Raw genomic sequence first — 20,106 nt, 5'->3', positions numbered from 1 at the left:
AATTTCAAAATGACAAAAAATGTGCTAATATCAATAAACTTTTTGGCATTCTGCTCCCCTCCCCATCTCCTCTCATTATTTCATGTACCGGTATTCATTCAAATTAAGAAATGAAACTCAATTCATGTTAGTGTAAAAAACTCATTAAGAATCATGACAAACATGATTAACTAAGACCTAAAATGAAGTCCATTCTTTTAAAAGAAAAATGCAAAAGTTAACAATTGATATTTTGAATAACACAGCACTTGGTAACCTTAAAGTTTGACAGAGAAAAAAACTGATGAAAAAAATGAAGTCCCAAGTTATTCATTTATAAAAATCAAACAAACTTGGTTGCTGATTTCCATCTTCCTCATACATGATAGATTAGTATACTCTAGAGGAATAGAACCTCTACTGCAATGCCAGACAGTGACTTAAAAAAAAAAAAATTGTTTATCGTGCTTCCTTAAAAAAAATTCTTCTTCCAAGGAAAGTGCTGCCTCAATTATCAAGGCAAGTTGAAGATTTCGCACTTTAAGTCATGATCGAGGTGCACGTGGAGGAGCACAAAATTACATTTTATAGATAATACAAAAAAAAACTCGAATAATTAATAGGACAAATAATGACAGAACAAAAATAATAAAACATGAAATACCTGAAACTCTCCCTCCCCCTCCCCTAAAATAAAAAAAAAAACCTCCCCTTCTCCCTCCCCCCGGCCCCAAACTGCCAAAGAACCCTTTGTATATTTTTGTTTTGTTCCTAATATTAATAATACAGTTTATTGATGTCTCATTAAACACATCCAAAATCCATAATGATGGACAGTGCCAGTGCCAGTGGGTCTACCACACTCCACCCTCACTTTATTAGACACTCTACCACTACCACTACCATGCACTACCACAAGTGCCACTGTACCAGCTGTACCTCGATTATTACAACTCAATACATGCATGCATATTAGAGAACGTGTATGATGTTGACGTAAAACTAGAATTAGAAATCACCTGTGTTTTCGTCGTCAGCTGTACAACTGCTTTCCTAAAATTCAGCTTCGAGTCTGAACTTCCCATCTCGAATGTAGAATGCTGATGACCGTCCTGCTCGTCACAATTTCATCAATTCCTTCTTTAAACGTTAGATATGAAAATTATGTTAGCTTGAACATTAATTTACGTGGATTTGGATCGTAGCAGAAATCAACGTAGCACGAAAACATACACGATGACGTCAGGAAGTAGTAAATGTGAAAGGTCATGTATTTCCGTTGACCTCAAGTGTGGGCGGGTACTTCTAATGGAAGCGCAATTCTTTTGGCCAATCACGGCCGCCGAGGCTCATAACGGACGTAAACACAAACGGCTGGCATGTGTATTCATTGAAATCAGACGCGCTAAACTTGAATGAATGAATGATGCACCCATTCACAGCTAACTGAAGGCGGCCGCTACCAACGATATGTGTAAATATTTTTCAAAATTATAGCTCTTTTTCTACTTCTGAGTGCAGCTAATCGTCTTCTCAAAAGATGAGGGGTAAGATACATACAAGTTTTAACCATAGTTTGAATAATGAGCAGTGAGATGTCTTTTAATTCAGGTTATAAGGGCTTTGGTAAGTAAGTCCATTCTTCGAGTTTGAAAGCCGCTTATGCAGTCGTTGGTGGGAAGGCACGCCGACACTCCTGGGTGCGTGTTGAGCCGTTGGCCTTTAAACCGTTGGGGAGCTGGAGCGCGAGCGACTGGCTTTTGAGTTTTGACTCTTTCCCCCGACAACTTCGACTGTAATACAAAATATTGTTCTTTTTGTGCATCTGTCAAGTGTAGATAGTCTATCTCCCCAAACAATAATCCTTAAATGTAGGTCTATTCGTATCAATTAACATTTTCAAAATGCTAAGTGACCATTTGCATTTGAGAGTGAGATTCTGATCACAAAGATGAAGTGATCGACAAGTGTTTGATTTGCCATTTCCCCATTTGAAATTTGATCAGCAGATCAAGGGATTAGTCAATTTTGTTATGAGATTACATAAATTTTACAATTTGAATATCCTTCCCTTACAACTGCACAGAGCCGTATGCAGGATTACAGACACACTAAATGTTTTGTGCCATTTCATTCGTCCATGATTTTGAATTTTTCTTTGCTGAAAACTTTCAAGAATTTGAAAATTATGCCAAACAAAATGCACAGATTGACATGAAACGTGGTAGGTCTATGTATGTACTCAACAGTATTTTCAACAAAATCTGAAAACGAAAATCAAATTATTTGAATGGGTACTTTCTGAGAAGATCGAAACACCTCCAGACACTCTTTTTAAAAGTTAGGATGAAAACCTTCTTTCGTTTTGTGCAAGGTCTCATAATCTCATTTTAATTTTATTCAGCAGTTCATGTTGTTGAATGTTGATATAGGTATGAATTAAGATAAAAGCATAATTATATACAAGCAAACAAAGTGTACTAAAATTAATGCCTTTATGAATGAATAAGATGAATATTAACAGACTAGGGGGCCCTGAAAATTATAACTAGGGTCTAACAGTTTCCAACCCATGCAGTAAGTTGTAAAGATTATCGATCTGTTATGATTTGTAGATACTTGTAGCCGAACCTTGCCTGCAAGGTCATCATCTGAGATGACCAAACAGTCACCGATGTCGTTGTCGTCGAGGGCAACAAGTCTCCACGTACGGGTTCTCAGGAGCAACAGTAAGCTGCCAAAAACCATGCTCACTGACCTCCCAGATGAACTCCTCATCTACCTACTGAAATTCCTTCCTATGTGTGATCTCCAGAATATGTATAGAGTAAGTATACATGAAGGGGATAATGGATATGGGATTTATCTACCTTTAAAGAGGTTGCTCAGTCGATTTCTATGATCTCATTTCAATTTTTATTTTTATATTCAGTTATTTAAATACGACATTTCAGATCCATTTAGATAAGAGATGAGATAGTTAGCACAATCCACTGTGGTACATGAAGATGTCAACTTTATGAAGTACGCCATAATGCTAACCGCTAACCCCACCATTTATTTGTTCTTCTTTATAAAACACAGATAAGCAAACAATTCAAATGGCTGCTAGACTCTACCCCAAGGATATGGGCCAATGCCAGTGTCGTAGGGAGGTGGCCCTCCAACTCAACTGAAATGGAATGCTTCAACAGGTAGGTACCTCTACAAATAAAGGATGCCATACAGTGGTACTCTTTTCCATCTGGTTATTAAAGTCAAATGACTTCTGGAATGATTATAATTTTAATCTCCAAATGTTGCATAAGGGTAAAAAACCACTCGATAAACCTATCCAACATGTACAGAACAGGTTACTGATTTTATTAAACACACCTGCCAGTAGCCAAAATTCGCTATACAAAAGACATTTGATATTGTACTTGCTATACATGTACATTATCAGGACAGACATGCAGCATATTCCTGCATATATTATTGGAATGTACTAATGCAATTAAAGAAGGATGGCTTTGGGTAATTTAATTGATTTTGAATGAAATAGTTGTAAATCGTATGAAACCATCATTGTTTCCAAGTGATGGTTTAGATACGTCACCCTTGATTTAGACTATATTCCTAAATTTTTATTATACTTTAAAAAAGTTTATTGATTTTTTTCTTTGTGTTCATTATATTTTTTCTACAGGGTTGCTGAATTAGGAAACCTGGAAGCATTGATTAAACTTGGTGTAGCATATTTGTATAGTGAAGGAGGTGAGAAATAAAAGAAACTTGTATAATGGTTTTGTAATTATATCAAGGAATGTACATGTACAGCCTCTTCAAGACTTAATTAATATATCTTGAATGTCAATTTGGTAACCGTGATTTCAAGTTCAGTCTCTCATAAGTATTGATCCCTATCTTCTCCATATCCATTCAAGCAACAACCAATAGAAATGTTTCAGTCATTGGTCTAATTATATAGGTACACAATATTGTGAACAAAACAATAAGTATGCTTGATAATCAAGTATCGTTTGTCTTCTTGTTTATGATATTCATGTATAGTTTCCTTGAGATTCCTCTGCTTTATGTTTTTCAATATATATCTAATTTCATTTTCAGTTGAGTCTTCCTTGTGTAAGGACGGGAGCAGAGCCGCCAAGTACTTTTCCAGCGCAGAGAAATTAGCGCCTTGTAGTAGTCCCTTCACATGGCTTCTCATCCGTCCCCCCTGGAGCAACTGTGGAACATGCTGCAAAGCTAGGGTCTTCCAAGGCATGAAAGACATTTCTAACGAATCAAAGGTAAGATTTGGTCTTAAAGATGCATGTACCGGTACAGTAGAATGCTTGCACAAAGAATTTGACACCATTCAGATTTTTACCCAATAACAGGTGTTGTCGGTCACCAAGATTAGCCTTTAGTTGTTTGACCAACACGGCCTTATGTAATGCCTTTTATTTTTCATTCATTTCAAAATATGGTAACGTCATTATCTTACTTTTTTCCTCACCCGAAGACACTGAGAGAGACGAGGGGGGTATTTCTTGATAGACCTACAGGTTTGGTGTCTGGTGTCAGCAAATTATGGCCTTCTGCACATGGAAAATGAAGACCCTCTCTTTAAATATTTAAATCTTCAGTGGGTTGAACGAAAAAGTAACACTTGCGGATGGAGGATTTCTTTTGCCAGTTTTGCAGAGACATGGGATAGAAGAGTGTAGAAGTACATGAGATTTATAGCTGTTTGTCTTTTATTAATTTTTTTGTAACATGTAATTATAATTTTCTTATTTACAGGAAGCTGACAGATCAGTACTATTCTGCCTTGCCAAGCTGCATTCATTCATTGAGGTAGGTAATTCTTCCTGACTTTCATGCATATTATCATGTATCATTGTAATATGATTGAATACATACTGGTTTGCTTCTCCGGCCCCACTCTTACAAAGTTTGTGAGCAATCCACATTAGCAGCTCAAATTAAGTGTTATTAGTTGCATCTCCTAACAAAAGAAAAAGAAGAAGAAAACAGGAGTTGCAAAGTTGAGGTTGATTCAGATAAATTGCTATGTTTTATATGACATGTTATAATGTCTAAATAACTTTTCAAACAATAATGCCCATCCAAGGTTATATGATGGTCAGGTCAAAGGTCGAACAGATCAATTGACATTGGGTTTTTGTTCTGAATTTAGGCAGAGGTGTACTGCATTGCATTTCTCTTGTTTACTCTGAGTTAAAAACCTAAACTTCGAGAGATTCTTCTTTTACTGGAGGTCTCCTACCCCTACCCCCTTTTTCCCCCTCACCTTTGTGCTTTCATGGTCAATGTAAAGAATGTTATCTATATCTACAAATCTCTGTCACAGGATATGGATCCGAGTATGAAGAAGAAAAATGGTCACCAGTCTGAATCGAGGCAGTGGCTGAAGAAAGCAGCGGATGCCGGTAGCGTGGCAGCCAGCTACGAGTATTGGAAGAACAGTCTCAATGACAGTGTAAGTCAGGCCATATACTCTTACCCTCATCATATGATGCCACTTGCTCTTTTCCACCATAATCTTAGGCATGCCCTCTATCTCAAGATTCAAGCTATACGTAACTACATTAAAGTTGCTCAAGCATAGGTATATAGAGGGCAGCACATGGACATACATGTATGCACAGGAGCGTAATACCCATTGGCTCAGTGTTCTATAGTGATTGCCAAATTGCCTACTTCACGAACGACTATATACCCAGGCATGAACATCTCTAACATTAATGGAAGGGTGGGGGACGTTGGCCGTTGTTAGGTAGGGCAGCCTCCAGTTTACCATAAGCAAGCCACAAATATAAACAAATTCATGACATATCTTGTAAAACTTTCTCTGTCATGAAGTTGATTACATTAGTCTGTCGCAGTCACTTTCGAACGTGGGTCATCTTCGTGGTGTCAATTAGTCTGGACCTACATGTAATCCTAACTCTAAATTTCTAAACCTAACCTAAATCCCAATCTCAACCAGAGTCCTAATTCTCTACGTTCAGCAAAATGTAGACTGGATTAAATGTAGGAGCAGTTGTAGAATACCATAAAAACCATTCCATAATTATGTTGTATGTCTGCCTTAGGTTTTGAAAGACAAAGAGAACAGAATTTACTCTCAAAGTGAGCAAAAAATGAAGCTTTATCATGACAATACTAGTAAATCATTTGTGTTGTCAGCAGATGGGTAAGAACTCTATTGAATAATGACACTAAATTTGTCTATATTTGACTTATTTTGTTCTCTCCCTATCTCCATCTTTATAGACTAATGACCATGCAACTAATCTGAACATTCTACGTCAACTCAGGGAATTCGCATCTCAGGGCTGTTTGGAAGCAAAGGTGAGTAGAGCATTATTCATCTACATACTGTATAAGATGAATTTGATGTTATAGAAACACCAACATTGCTTGCATGTAATCTTCAATTAATATTGACAAGGCTGTTTAAAAAAATCTGAATGATACATGCGGAGGAATAATAAGATGTTATAGAATGAAGGGGAAAGAAGATTTTAATAATCAGCCATGTTTTTCAGAAATTAATTTTTGTAGTGCAGACAGGTAAGAAGAGCTTCCATCGCAGGAACCTAAAATGCACAGTTATTGATCATCAAAGTAGTAAATCCAATTTTAAGAGTCGAACCTCCGGTCATGATGATCATGATATTGCTTTTTGTATCTTTTGGTGCGTGGTTTTGAATTGTTCATTCATTTCTTAAAGCCCCACTGCACTACTTATAATTACTTGCGCCCTCTATATAGCAAACAATGCCCTATCGGTGACCATTGGTCCCCCATGATCCTCATTTTCTTATCTTAATTGAGAGCTGAGTTGATAAAGTAACCATCTGTCAGTGACTATTCAGGAAGTTTTAATCCCTCCTGGCCAAACTAGTGCAGTGGGGCTTTAAATCCATCTTTAAAGTAATCCATATATTTCAATTATTTCATACTTCATCTTCATTCTTTGATTGTCCGTCTGTCTGTCTCCCCCTACAGTTGCGTTTGTATTCAGAGTATGCCAAAGGCAAGCTGGGAGGTGTGTCTCAGTCCCACGCCAGGGAAGCGATGAGGGGCTTTGTGAAAGAATCTCAACCAACCAAAGTCAACACGTTACTCAGGTCCAAGAACGGACTCAATAGTGCAATGAGGTAAAGAGACCTGGATAATTAACAAAAAATTAGCAGAATCTAAGAGAGTTTCATGTGTCATAAAGCATTAATTAGATGGGTCTGTTCTACAATCTAATGGGTACTTATTTTTTGTGGGAGTAAGACGTGAACACATTATTCAGGTTCCAGAATGGACTCAATAGTGCAATGAGGTAAAGGGGGGAGGATACTTGAATTTTGTATAGAAGAAATGAAGAGAGTTTCATGTATCATCAAGCCATTTTGTAGCCGAGTCCGTCCTACAATGTCATGATAATTGTATCCGGAGTGATGCCATTAGCCATAGTCATAGGTAGGGCATCTGTAATAGTGTATGGCATCACATTTGTTGTGTTTTGTCAAGTTTGTTGACTAAACACTTGAAGACTTGGCTCTGAGTGATTTGATTGTACTGTATGATGAATTTCAAGAGACTGACATATATTTAGCTAGTGATGAAAATTCCTTGTCGTGTTATTTCTATGGATCCCTGCAGTCAAGGCTATATGCATTTGACAGGCTTCTGTTATGGTACCCTTTTTAACTTCAGTATCCACATGTGCAAGTTTCTGTGTAATGATTGGAAGCAAGACTTGAATCGTCAGGTGGCAGTAGCAGGAAAGGGAACTTCTTTTTTAATCTAAAGGGTATAATGAAAATGAGGAAGATATTGTTACAACTTACAGATCTATAAATCATCCTGGCATATTTTTCTTGTCTTTCAGCAAAGTTTGATCTCCATAATCACAGTCATCACGTTTAATATGCGAATTTTCTCTCTTGAATCTGTTCTTTGCAGATACATCTTAGTCGACTGGCTAGTAGAAGTCGGCAGCATGAAAGACTACTCGTGTTTGACCATCCACAGTGCTGTCCAGCTGGTTGACCGTTACCTCATGGCCAGGAACATCTCCCGGTCAACGCTGCAGCTGGTGGGCATCACGTGCATGGTCATTTGCTCAAGGTAATTCAAGGGTGATAGTTTTTCAGACAAAATGGAGTTGTCTTGGTGCATAGTGGCTCATTCACTTGACTCTCAACCCAAGGGTTGAGGGTTCAAATCCCAGCCAGGCACCATCATCCTTTGGCAAGGGACGATGGAGGACGCTACATATTTGGCCGGGGTAATAACTCAAAGTGGAGCACCCACAACGTCATGGCTGATAGAGATGTACGATATAAGAAGCCCCCATTATAATGAAAGCATATTCAGTTTAGACTAGCACTTGTTCTTCCAAGGTTTGGCTTGAATTTGAATGTTTAATGTACATCAACATGTAGGTATCTTGTCCAAGTAATGGCTTTTTCAAATGACTGAGTACTTTTAGTACTGTTGTAGAACCATATTTTTATTTTTATATTAATTGAAAAGAGAGAGAGAGATATAGAAACACTGTTCAACTTGCATGTAATAAAAGGCAAACTGTTGCAATAATTTGCTAGGACTGGTTGAATGAAAATCTCATCATCTTGTACCTCGCTTTCACCTTCATCACAGGTTACTAGAAGATGACATCATTACAATCCGTGAGGCCGCATGGCTCACAGACGGTACCTACAAGTACGAGGACGTGGTTCGCATGCTGGGAGATGTGGTAGCAACACTCAAGGGTAATCTGAGGGTAAGGACATGTTTGCAATATATTAAAAGGAGTGTAGCTTGGCAAATACTGGTTAACGCAATCTATGTCTTCTTTTGGACAGCTGCACTTAAATGAACGGACTTGATTAACGATAGTCAGTGACTTAATCTCTACATGGTCAGTGTTCGCGAAGCAGACCGAAGTTCTCCTCACGCTTCGGTTTTGCGTATGTCGCATGCACCTGATTGCTGTGGTCGCGTCGTACGTAGTGGTATTATACCCGATTGGTCCCGAGTCAGGCCACAGAAAAGACACGTAGTCTCACCAGGCTACACTTCCTTTAATATTGACCCTCTGAACTGATTTGAACATTCACTGTACTTCATCTTTGTTTCACTAGTCAATGTACATGTAGTATGTTTGGTTAAACGAAGCATTAAAGCAAACAAAAATTCTAGAATGGCAAGTAGATAGCCAGAATTGAACAAAAGCAAAAAGAAATGGAGAACCCTGAGAAATAGAATCATGGGCATCGTTTCACAAAACCGTCCTGAGGACAAGTTCTTGTCTTCCCATTAAATGCATGTTTCTGTGGGATGGAGGTGAACACAGGGAGAAAGAGCAAAAGAGAGGGACAATTAGGAAGGAAGGAAGGAATGAGAGAAAACAAGAGAGAGAGAGAGAGAGAGAGAGAGAGAGAAGGGGGTGGGTAAATTAAAATGAGAGTTATACAGATATACAAATAAATTGTTTCAGATTTTATATTTTTATGGTCAGTAGATACATGTATGAGGCATTTAGAACGGTAACTTTAGCGAGAACTATAACCATTCAATCATTTTCTGTTTTTTGTTTTGATATGGTTTTTTCCCCACAAGGATGTAGAATTTTTTCTAATTTGTTCCTTTGACCAACTACAGGAGCTGACAATCTTAGACTACCTCCATCTCTTCTGCCAAGTGGTATCAGCGGACAGTAAGATGGAGTACCTGGCGTTGTACATCAGTGAGCTCTCTCTACTCCATGCTGACTTTGGCCAGTACTCCAGGGCTCTTATCGCTGCCTGCTCTCTCTTCCTTGCACGGCTTGTTCTCGGTGCAGGTAATTATTTTGGATTAAAATTATTATTACAGTGAAACCTGTCTAATGAACACCCAAGGGAGACAAGAAAAAAAAAAGGTCTTTATGTACAGGTTCCTTTAGTACATGTTTCAATGAGAAGCCATTTTCAAGGGAAACAAAACATGTGGTCTGTGTAGACAGATGGTCTTTCTATACAGTTGTTCACCAAAGCAAATTTGACTATTGTTATTATTTGTTTTTAAATATTTGTTTTAACTAAAGCATTGGGATATTGTTGGTACTTTAAGTCTAAATGATGAATGCTCAATGCTCATACCACAGGCTTCATATTCCTGTATCTTGTAACACAGAGCTTAGTGACCCGTAAGTTCATGTAACACAGAGCTTAGTTACCCGTAAGTTCATGTAACACATAGCTTAGACCCGTAAGTTCATGTAATTTAGGATCTTTGTTGAGTGCAGTTGCTATTCATTTACACGTTACAAACAAAAATGCAGTTTACCACTTTGTTTCTGAACGAGCCATTAAGGTTCATCCCTGCTTGTTTGTCACCTTTCCAATGATTTTAAATTATTATATTTTGTTCTCTCTTTGCAGACTTTCCGTGGCCCACTCCACTAGTTGAACATACCGGCTTTGAAATTTGTGATCTAGTACAGTGCACATTGCACCTTCATAACAAATGGTTAGTCTCATTAAATTTTTTTGTAAGGCATGAGAATCTCCCGCATTTCCATGATTTCCAGTTTTGTTGAAGCCCCCTCCCCCCCCCCCCCCAAAAAAAAAAAAATAAAAAAATTGCCAAAATTTTCTGGATTATTTCCACGGTTTCCTGTTTTTTTAAAAACCCTGCCAGGGGCTCTGGACCCGTGTTGTATGCCTTTGGCTCCGTTTGATCATATTATAAGAGATATTTATAATTTCCATTTTTTTCAACAAACTCCATTCTCATTTCATTTGTTGTGGAAGATGGTACTTTTGAATTTAAAAAGTGCAGTGATCCAATATTTCCCCAGAAACAAAAGCATTGAAGTTTATTATACATGTACACTATAAATTAACACAACAGTAGACTACTTGACGCACCTGAGGGAGTTGCGTAGAATACAGCCCACATGGCTACCCCAGTCCAAATTGGGTTCTGTGCACCATGTTTTATGTTTTTCTTTGATTTCTTTATTAGCTTTTTATTCTTTGTTAGCCTATATAATGCTGGGTAAACCTTTTTTTAGCTTAATGTAATACATTCTGTACACAGATTATCTCTTTAGGTGATTGAATGTGCACTTTAAAGTTCATTTTGAATGATCTGTTTGGAGTATTCGTTTGTGCCACGTCTATTATTGCTGTGTAAATATCTTTCTAAATGTACTATGGAATTTTATTTTAACTGTTCTGCGTAAACGTTATGCTTTTTGATGTAAATATGTTCATGATTATTCAGGGCCACATGGAAGACCACTAATTATTGGTGAATGTACTATCCTGACAAAAGATTAGAAATAAATAGATAAATAAATAAACAAACCTGCTTTACCAACCAGTTTCCTGGATGACCCCGTCAAAGACCACCGTGACGTGACCTTGGCAGCAGTCAAGCAGCGCTTCTCAGAGGACCTCTTTCTAAGGGTCGGTGAGCTGGACATCATGGTTCACCCGACGCTCAGGACCATGCTCTGCGTGGAGGAGGACGAGGAGGTGGTCGATGAGGAGCCGGCAGACGTGAGCAGGGACGACTCGATGCCTTCCAGCAAGGATGGCATGGATGCTTTCCTCCTCATGTCGCCGTCTAGAAAGTCAAGAGGACAGATGTAAGAACAAAGAACTTCATCTGGAAAATGTTTTGTCAAGCCTTGTATGGCAATCCAACCTTTGTAATAAGTTCATTTCTATGAAAGCAGAAAAATAAGGGGAACAGACTAGTTAAAAGTTTGAAATAAATCAGACCAGTAAAAGAGTCATGTATGTTTGAAATATGAGATCACTAAGTCTACCAAATTTCAAATTGGCAAGTTGGTCAGTGTCTTCTAGCTAGTCTAAATATTTTATGGATAGCATATATATTAGTTTATAGTTCCTCTAAAAAGAAACAACCCTTTGAGTGATACATTTTGAAAAATTTACTTTATAGTCATTTTGTGTCTTGAAATAAATGGGAAGGTTGTTCGGCACTACGTCTGTTTGACATTACCGATTCGGCCAATTAGATGTTATATATCTGCTTTCTTTTATAGCAGTATGCTACTAAGTTAAGATTTTCCTTTAAAATGTGATGTGTCATCATGACAAAATGTTGTTTAATGTTTGCAATATGATCTTCAGGGTTTGTCGTACTCGAGTCGTATTTAACGATTGTAACAATAACAATGAATTCTGTAATCAAGTTTGCCTAACGGTTTCTTTCATTTACAGGAAGCCCAATGCAGCAGAGTATTTGCATGATGACCGCAGCGACCGCGTTTCCACGCCGACCCACGAGTTTCCAGAGGACGAGGAGCCATGGCTAGGTGTAGATGTTGTTCCCTTTGATATCAGTGACTCAGATATCAATCCGCAGATAACTGGTAAGCTTTGTGACTGTCGTGGTAGCCTTGTGATCCTGAGCTTGTCAAACTAGATTTCTTTGTCATATGTGTTTTTATATGGATTGGTTCATAATTTGTAGTGTGCAACATTTCTGCTCTATCAAAATTGTAATAGTAATTAGAAATAGTTTAGGTCTGAGACCGCTTTTTTTCTAGGTTAAAAATATGCAAATAATAAACGGGGGGGGGGGGGGTGGTGGCAGCAAGATTTTGTTTGATGATCAGATGGAACTTCTTTCTTCTCCACCTTGTTGTTTTTGTTCTTCTTTTCCTTCAACTATACTGCAAATATAAAGTGTATTATATAATTTTAAAAGAGCTAACTTGAATTCCTTTCTTGTTCTTATGCTCATTCAGACAAACCACATGAGGAAGCTCAACCTAAGAATGACGGCAGGGACCACGTTGCCACCAGGTCCTCTGCCTCATGGGTCGTACTAGACGAGAGCCAGTCTGTGTCTGTGAGAACCAGAACATCAACTCCAACGGCGTCATCCAAAGGCCTCTCGTTGACGACTCGAGACATACCCAGCACCAGTAACTGCTTCCTACCTCTATCTACCGCCCTCTCGTCGTCGTCATCATCGCTCAAGGCAAAGAGTCAGGTGACATACACCATCAGCGCCAGCGGGAGGCTGTGTCAGCAGAAGGTCAAGGCCAGGAGGGTCGGGGGAAGTCCCATGAGCAGTAGAAGTAGGAGCGTTCCCCAGTGTAGCAGCCTAAACACCACGCCTTCCAAAACGGTGAGGTACCAGTTCAGGCAGAGGACACCCGTTCAGTCCGTGAAGCGCAAGAGCATGGAAGATTCAAGCGATGAAGGGGCAGCGGGGCATTGAGTCAAATCGGGTCCAATGCCAAACTAACCACGTAACCATCTTTAGGTATTGCGGATATTGTGATTGTCTTAACCCATAGACTACGGAATTATCCCATAGACTTGCATGTAATACAGGAACGACCCGGTTCTGGCAACCAAGTGGTTGTGTCCCATTGATTTAGGGCAGGGAGCAAGAGTGTTCCATGGTACTTGGTGCTAGTAACATTTACACTTGTGAACACAAACTTTTGATCAAACTTGATCGTATTAACAGGTAAGATGATGAAGGAATGGTTTTACTATTAGGCAGAAATTACTTGGGATTAAGTGGTGTTAAATGAAAATAATCTTAGATTCATGGTCAGTATTATGGTTCACGTACTTTTTCTTAGCAGCAGAGAGATTACATGCTTGGGAGTATGAATCTTGTTCCCAAGATGGGTATATTTCAAATCTTTTTTTTTAGCATGACAGCATGTGACCTCTTGAATTAATGAAATCTTTCACCTTGATGCATCTGACTCAGCTCTCGTTTTCTGCTGCTACTCTATATACCTCCTGGCATTATTGGTGTTTTGTTTTATGTGGGTAGATCTAGTACGCTTTCATTGGATATGCTGCACTATATATATCTGCTGAAAGCTAAAATGGTGTAAGGCCTCGTTCAGATTTGACGCGGCTTACCTGCAGTGTTTGTTAAAATGATGTTGTTAAGCATGTGTATTTCACGTTTCTGTACATGAATCTTCTAACACAGAGCTAAGTGAATAGGCGCAGGAGCTTTATTGCACTTGGTTGCCGTTCATTTACACTTACATAAACCGTGGCGGTTTACTGTGTCATATCTGAAAGAGCCTTAAAGGGGAAGTCCATCCTGATATTTAGTTGCTTTTAATTGAGAGAGAAAAATGAGAGGAACAGAGCAAATGGGAGGGGAGCTCGTAAGATACGTCACAGAGTAGCCAATTTGTGTTTGATCGATCGTGAGTTCAAAATTTGTTACTTTTTTATTCAGATAATTGCTCAAACCTTCTCTGACCTGTTCCTCTCATTTTCTTCTTCTATTAAAACCAATTTAATATGAGGGTAGACCTCCCCTTTAAGAGTGTTAAATCTGTGTAATGATATAAGTCAAAACTCTTCCAGTTCTCTCTTAATTCTGTCACTTCAATGATAAAATTTGCATTGTGTTGTAGGAATAAATGTTGTGTAGAAACTAAATGAGTATTCTTACCGATAATAATAATCCTCAGCGTTGATATCTCGAGTATAGAAAGAAACTGGAAGGCGAATCATGGAGAGGAAGAATAGAGCGATAAAGCGAAGTGAAGAATCAGCACGTGGAGCGCGACTAGCTAGCTAGCGAAACGCGAATATGATGAAGGCACACAACCTTACAGTTCACACTTCCCGAAATTAAATAGAAGACAAATCTAATTTGCGATTTAGTCCTCAAATAAAATGATGATGATGAAACTCGCTATTAACGTGGAAACTAATGAGAAGAAGCCTGTTGAATAATCCGAAAACGTCCTATATAAAACACGTCCGATGATGAAAACTGAAGACAGGAGAAGTGAGTAAAAACCGTGTGTGGAGACTTATCCAAGTGCGCTAAAAGTGTGATGATTGGCTTATTAAAACAATAAGGTGCGATCCGATTGGAGTAACTAAAATAACACTCTTGTTGCTGGGTGGTTCCATGGATGAAATTAACTCAGAGAATATGTAGAATGTGCAGCTGTAAATTGTTATTGTTATTGAAGCTGGCTGAACGTAAAGTACTAACAAAAGGAATGTTTAAAATGCTGGCTATGTACAATGTTGATAAACATTTGTGACCTTTGTAAAGTTCAAGTCACTACATCTAGCACCCCCCAAGAGTGATGCGAGATAGAATGAGTAGCAATCGATAAAATGGTACTGTCCAAAATACATGTAGAAGAAATATATTTACAGCAAATACATATGAGACGATGTCGCAACAATCGCAATAAGCTTGAATCCAAGATGGCAATATAATTGTCTTCATCCATAACCAAAACATTCCACGTAGCGTGCTGGCCACCTGACATGCCGGCCGGATCGCGTCTTTCGCGGCTCGACAGGCGGGGTAGAAGCAGAGCTTGGCAGTCGATCTGCGACCAACGATGATGGGGGATCTACGCGTGGAGGCCGAACCATGGTCGATGATGACGGGATATCGTCGTGTGGTGGTGCGATCTCCGGAGTTGCGCAATCCTCTAAAAATGCAGGCTTTAAACGTTCTACACTGACGTTCTCACGCTTACCATTAATGTCAATGGAGAAAAACTTGTCAGTACGGCGGAGAACTGGGAATGGACCCCTGTAGGGCGGTTCTAGGGGTTTCCTGACTGCATCTTGGCGTAGAAATACATGGCTAGCAGAATGAAGGTCAGCATGAATCTGGGTACTAGCATGTCGTTGTTTGCGAGGAGGGGTGGGGCGTAGCTTACTCATCAGCTCTTTCAGTCTATGTACATAGTTCGCCGGATCAATGTCTGTGTCTGGCTTCGTCGGTTCTACGAATTGGGCAGGCAACCTAATGCTTGTCCCAAACACCAACTCAGCCGAGGAGCATCCAATGTCGGACTTGACAGCTGTGCGTATCCCCAATAGTACAAGGGGCAACACTTCAGTCCAGCGTACAGTGTTATATGTCTTGATCGAAGCTTTGAGCTGACGATGTAGGCGTTCTACTAACCCATTCGAGGCTGGATGATATGAAGTCGTCCGAATACGAGTAGTGCCGAGTAGGTTGGTGAGGGCGAGGAAAAGGGCGGACTCGAACTGTCTCCCCCTGTCTGTAGTGATTGTTGCCGGTGTGCCAAAATTCGCCACCCATCTGGCCACAAAAGTCCGTGCTACCGTCTCCGCAGTAATGTCCGGGATCGGAATAGCTACTGGCCATCTGGTAAAGCGATCAACGCAAGTCAAAAGATAGCTATTACCTTCCGAAGGAGGAAGTGGACCCACGAGGTCTATATGAACATGCGAGAATCGAGCATCTGGGGATGCAAATGTGCCCAAAGGTACTCTGGTGTGTCGATGAACTTTACACTTCTGACACTCCAGACAGGTACGCGTCCAGTTCCTGATGTCGCGCTTGATTCCCGGCCAAATGAAACGCTCTGTTATCACCTTCTGAGTTGCTCTAGCACCAGGGTGTGATAATCCGTGGAGTGAATTGAAAATTGTTCTCCTATGCGAAACTGGCACTAGAGGCCTGGCACTCCCAGTGGAAATGTCACAAAGCAAAGTGGTGAGTGTGCCTGGAAGTGGTATCGACTCAAGCTTGAGCGAAGTGTCTGACAAGTCGGCAAACTCCTCATCATCCTTCTGTGATCGAGCTAAGGCAGCAAAATCGACAATGGAAGTTGAGTCGACGGCACTGATAGGCAGGCGAGAGAGGGCGTCGGCTGCAGTGTTGTGCTTACCACTGATATGACGTATATCAGAGGTGAACTGTGAGATGAGATCTAGGTGTCGAATCTCTCGGGGTGAGTGTCTGCCCGGCTTAGCCTGCAAAGCGTAGGTGAGGGGCTTGTGATCGGTGAAGATGGTGAAAGTCCGGCCTTCGAGCATATGGCGGAAATGTCTCACGCTCTGGTAGGCAGCGAGCAGCTCGCGTCCAAACGTGCTGTACCGAGTTGCTGCCGGCTGGAGTCGCTTGGAAAAGAAAGCGAGTGGCTGCCAAGTGTTGTCCACTAACTGTTGGAGCACTCCACCTACACCATAGTCTGATGCATCGACGAGTAAACAGAGAGGAACTCCAGATCGAGGGTGCACAAGGATAGAAGCGTCAGCTAAGTCCTGTTTAGCTCGATTAAAAGCTAAGAGCTCAGCTTCATTGAGTGTGATAGACTCTTTCTTCTTCTTCCTGCCTTTAAGTAGATCTGTCAAAGGTTGGAGCACATCAGCACAGTGAGGAATAAAACGTCTGTAAAAGTTCATGAGACCAAGAAATTCTCTCAGTGTAGTGAGTGAAGTTGGAGTAGGGAACTTCCGGATGTGTTCCACCTTGTCGTTGAGAGGACAGATACCATGCTGATCCACGTGGTGGCCTAAGAAAGTCAATGAAGATACACCAAACTGACACTTGGAAGTGTTGATGACAATGCCATACTCACGAAGTCGATCAAAAAGTAGGCGGAGGTGTGTCACATGTTCGTCATCCGTAGTACTAGCAACGAGCAGGTCGTCGAGGTACACAAAGACAAAAGGGAGACCACGAACAACTTCATCCATCAGCCGTTGAAAAGACTGAGCAGCGTTTCGAAGTCCAAAGGGCATGCGAACCCACTCGAAAAGTCCGAATGGAGTGGTTATTGCAGTCTTTGGGATATCACACGGCTCGACTGGGATCTGGTGATAAGCACGAATTAAATCAATCTTAGAAAAAATCGTCTTACCACTGAGGCAGGATGAGAAATCTTGTAGGTGGGGTATCGGGTAACAATCAGGAGTTGTCCGAGAGTTGAGGGCGCGGTAATCCCCACAAGGTCGCCAGTCACCTGGGGTCTTCTTTGGGACCATATGGAGTGGAGAAGCCCAATTACTGTCCGAAGGGCGAATAATGCCCAGGTCTAACATGTGGTCGAACTCGGCCTTAGCTACTCTAAGACGATCAGGAGCGAGGCGCCGAGGACGAGCTGCAACAGGGGGACCTCGTGTCTGGATATGATGAGTAGTCCCGTGCTTCACACCGTCGGGCTTGTATACCGGGCGAGTAATGTCCTGGTAGCTGCGGAGGAGAACGTGAAAGCGGTCATCAGAAACCCCTCTCACATACATGGGACTGATAGTTCCAGTGTAGGAGCCGAATCCACACACACTAAGATTGGTTTTAGTGTCGATCAACCTGCGATGTTTCACGTCGACGAGTAAACCAAAGTTAGTAAGAAAATCCGCTCCTAATATAGGCGTCTTCAAATCCGTGACAATAAAAATCCAGCGAAACACTCGTCGCAACCCAAGATCCAAAGTAAAAGATCGCTCACCGAAAGTGTTGATCGGCGAATGATTGACTGCTTGAAGTTGGATCTTCGACGCTCCGACCGATGAAAATTGAGATTTCTCCAACAGTGACTGGGGAAAAATACTCACTTCGGCTCCTGTGTCAACCAGGAAACGCTTGCCTGAGTTCTTATCAAAAATGAAGAAAAGACGACTATGAGGTTTGTCGCCAAGGGAACTTGTCGCCGCTATTCCTTGGCTAGGTCGTTTCCCTGAGGGTATGACTGCGAGGTTGAAGGTGTCGAATGCGATGTCGAATGTCGGCGGCTGGACGAGCACGGGCTCACACACTTGCGAGCTCTGTCACCATAAGTCCAGTGATACCAGCACTCAGCTCCTTGATGATGCTGTTGTCTCCGTGGACTCTTAGAGCTGGAAGGACGTCGAGGTGGATGAGATGCACCTCGATGCTGACTTCGACTACGACGATCCTCCTGGAGGGAAGAAGTCAGAGCTTGCACCTGTGCTGTGAGTTGTGTGACTTGCCTGGAAAGCTGTTGAACCTCCGCAGAAACTTGTGGCGGTGATGAGGAAACAGTAGTACTAGCAGGCGTGCACTCTACAGCAGACACAGAAAATGGGGAAGAAATCTCCAAGATTCTATCCGCCAACTCCGCCAATTGTTCGATGGAGACAGAGTCGGATGACGAAGCAAGAATAATTCTGACATTATTCGGTAGGCGTTGTAGAAAAAGCTGCTTCAAAATCCCTTCCTCTAAAGTGGATTCTCCTAGTAGTTGCCGCATTCTACGAAGAAGTTGAGTAGGCTTGCGGTCACCTAACTCTTCCGCATTAAGAAGCTGGTGAATTCTCTTCTGTTCGGAAACGCCAGTTCGTTTGACGAGTTCAGATTTCAGTTTGTCATAGCGATCCTTAGCCGGGGGAGCAATGATGAAGTCCCTGACCTCCTGTGCTACTTCAGGCTGTAATGAGCTGATGACATGTGCAAATTTAGTCTCTTGTCGCGTAATAGCCCGCGTCAAAAACTGCGCCTCCACCTGGGCGAACCAGAGTGCCGGATCGCCCGGCCAGTACGGCGGTAACTTGAGTCCAAAAGCAGTAACAGCTGGCCCGGTACTGCCCGGTGCCGTCGCGGCCGCGGCGGGGTCGGAGTCGGGCATTTCCGTTGACGGTGATGTCGTCGTCATCATACACACAAAAGAAAATATCGCTCGTAGAAGAACAAAAAATTCGGGGTCACCAATGTAGGAATAAATGTTGTGTAGAAACTAAATGAGTATTCTTACCGATAATAATAATCCTCAGCGTTGATATCTCGAGTATAGAAAGAAACTGGAAGGCGAATCATGGAGAGGAAGAATAGAGCGATAAAGCGAAGTGAAGAATCAGCACGTGGAGCGCGACTAGCTAGCTAGCGAAACGCGAATATGATGAAGGCACACAACCTTACAGTTCACACTTCCCGAAATTAAATAGAAGACAAATCTAATTTGCGATTTAGTCCTCAAATAAAATGATGATGATGAAACTCGCTATTAACGTGGAAACTAATGAGAAGAAGCCTGTTGAATAATCCGAAAACGTCCTATATAAAACACGTCCGATGATGAAAACTGAAGACAGGAGAAGTGAGTAAAAACCGTGTGTGGAGACTTATCCAAGTGCGCTAAAAGTGTGATGATTGGCTTATTAAAACAATAAGGTGCGATCCGATTGGAGTAACTAAAATAACACTCTTGTTGCTGGGTGGTTCCATGGATGAAATTAACTCAGAGAATATGTAGAATGTGCAGCTGTAAATTGTTATTGTTATTGAAGCTGGCTGAACGTAAAGTACTAACAAAAGGAATGTTTAAAATGCTGGCTATGTACAATGTTGATAAAC

At 41.0% G+C, this 20,106-nt stretch overlaps 3 protein-coding genes across 9 annotated transcripts in view; 1 reads left to right on the top strand and 2 right to left on the bottom strand.

Annotated features, from left to right (window-relative positions):
* The window catches only part of LOC100892470 (protein HID1), a 38,588-nt gene extending 37,349 nt beyond the window's left edge, over positions 1 to 1,239 (bottom strand). For 6 of the 7 annotated variants that reach the window (XM_030984764.1, XM_030984765.1, XM_030984767.1 and 3 more), the window contains exon 1: positions 999 to 1,238. In XM_030984764.1, the coding sequence (XP_030840624.1) occupies positions 999 to 1,064 (66 nt within the window). In that variant the 5' untranslated portion in view covers positions 1,065 to 1,238. Of the gene's footprint in view, positions 1 to 998 lie in introns of all 7 variants that reach the window. The other variant, XM_030984766.1, reaches the window with a different exon arrangement.
* A 143-nt stretch (positions 1,240 to 1,382) lies between these two features.
* LOC593002 (cyclin-F) lies at positions 1,383 to 13,348 on the top strand. The gene is made up of 16 exons (XM_030984763.1): positions 1,383 to 1,526; positions 2,595 to 2,806; positions 3,064 to 3,173; positions 3,668 to 3,735; positions 4,090 to 4,271; positions 4,768 to 4,821; positions 5,339 to 5,467; positions 6,265 to 6,342; positions 7,003 to 7,154; positions 7,954 to 8,118; positions 8,653 to 8,776; positions 9,658 to 9,838; positions 10,419 to 10,506; positions 11,366 to 11,632; positions 12,234 to 12,385; positions 12,764 to 13,348. The coding sequence occupies exons 1-16, from the start codon at positions 1,520 to 1,522 to the stop codon at positions 13,240 to 13,242; spliced, it is 2,448 nt and encodes an 815-aa protein (XP_030840623.1). The 5' UTR covers positions 1,383 to 1,519; the 3' UTR covers positions 13,243 to 13,348.
* A 5,100-nt stretch (positions 13,349 to 18,448) lies between these two features.
* Positions 18,449 to 19,381, bottom strand: LOC115923849. Its single transcript, XM_030985231.1, has one exon. The coding sequence runs from the start codon at positions 19,379 to 19,381 to the stop codon at positions 18,449 to 18,451; it is 933 nt and encodes a 310-aa protein (XP_030841091.1).
* Positions 19,382 to 20,106: the final 725 nt, after the last annotated feature.

Source organism: Strongylocentrotus purpuratus, unplaced genomic scaffold, assembly GCF_000002235.5.
Source record: "Strongylocentrotus purpuratus isolate Spur 01 unplaced genomic scaffold, Spur_5.0 spur5_scaffold_14, whole genome shotgun sequence".
Taxonomy (NCBI): Eukaryota; Metazoa; Echinodermata; class Echinoidea; order Camarodonta; family Strongylocentrotidae; genus Strongylocentrotus; species Strongylocentrotus purpuratus.
The sequence above is the reverse complement of the archived record's forward strand: the minus strand, read 5'-3'. Positions and strand labels throughout refer to the sequence as shown.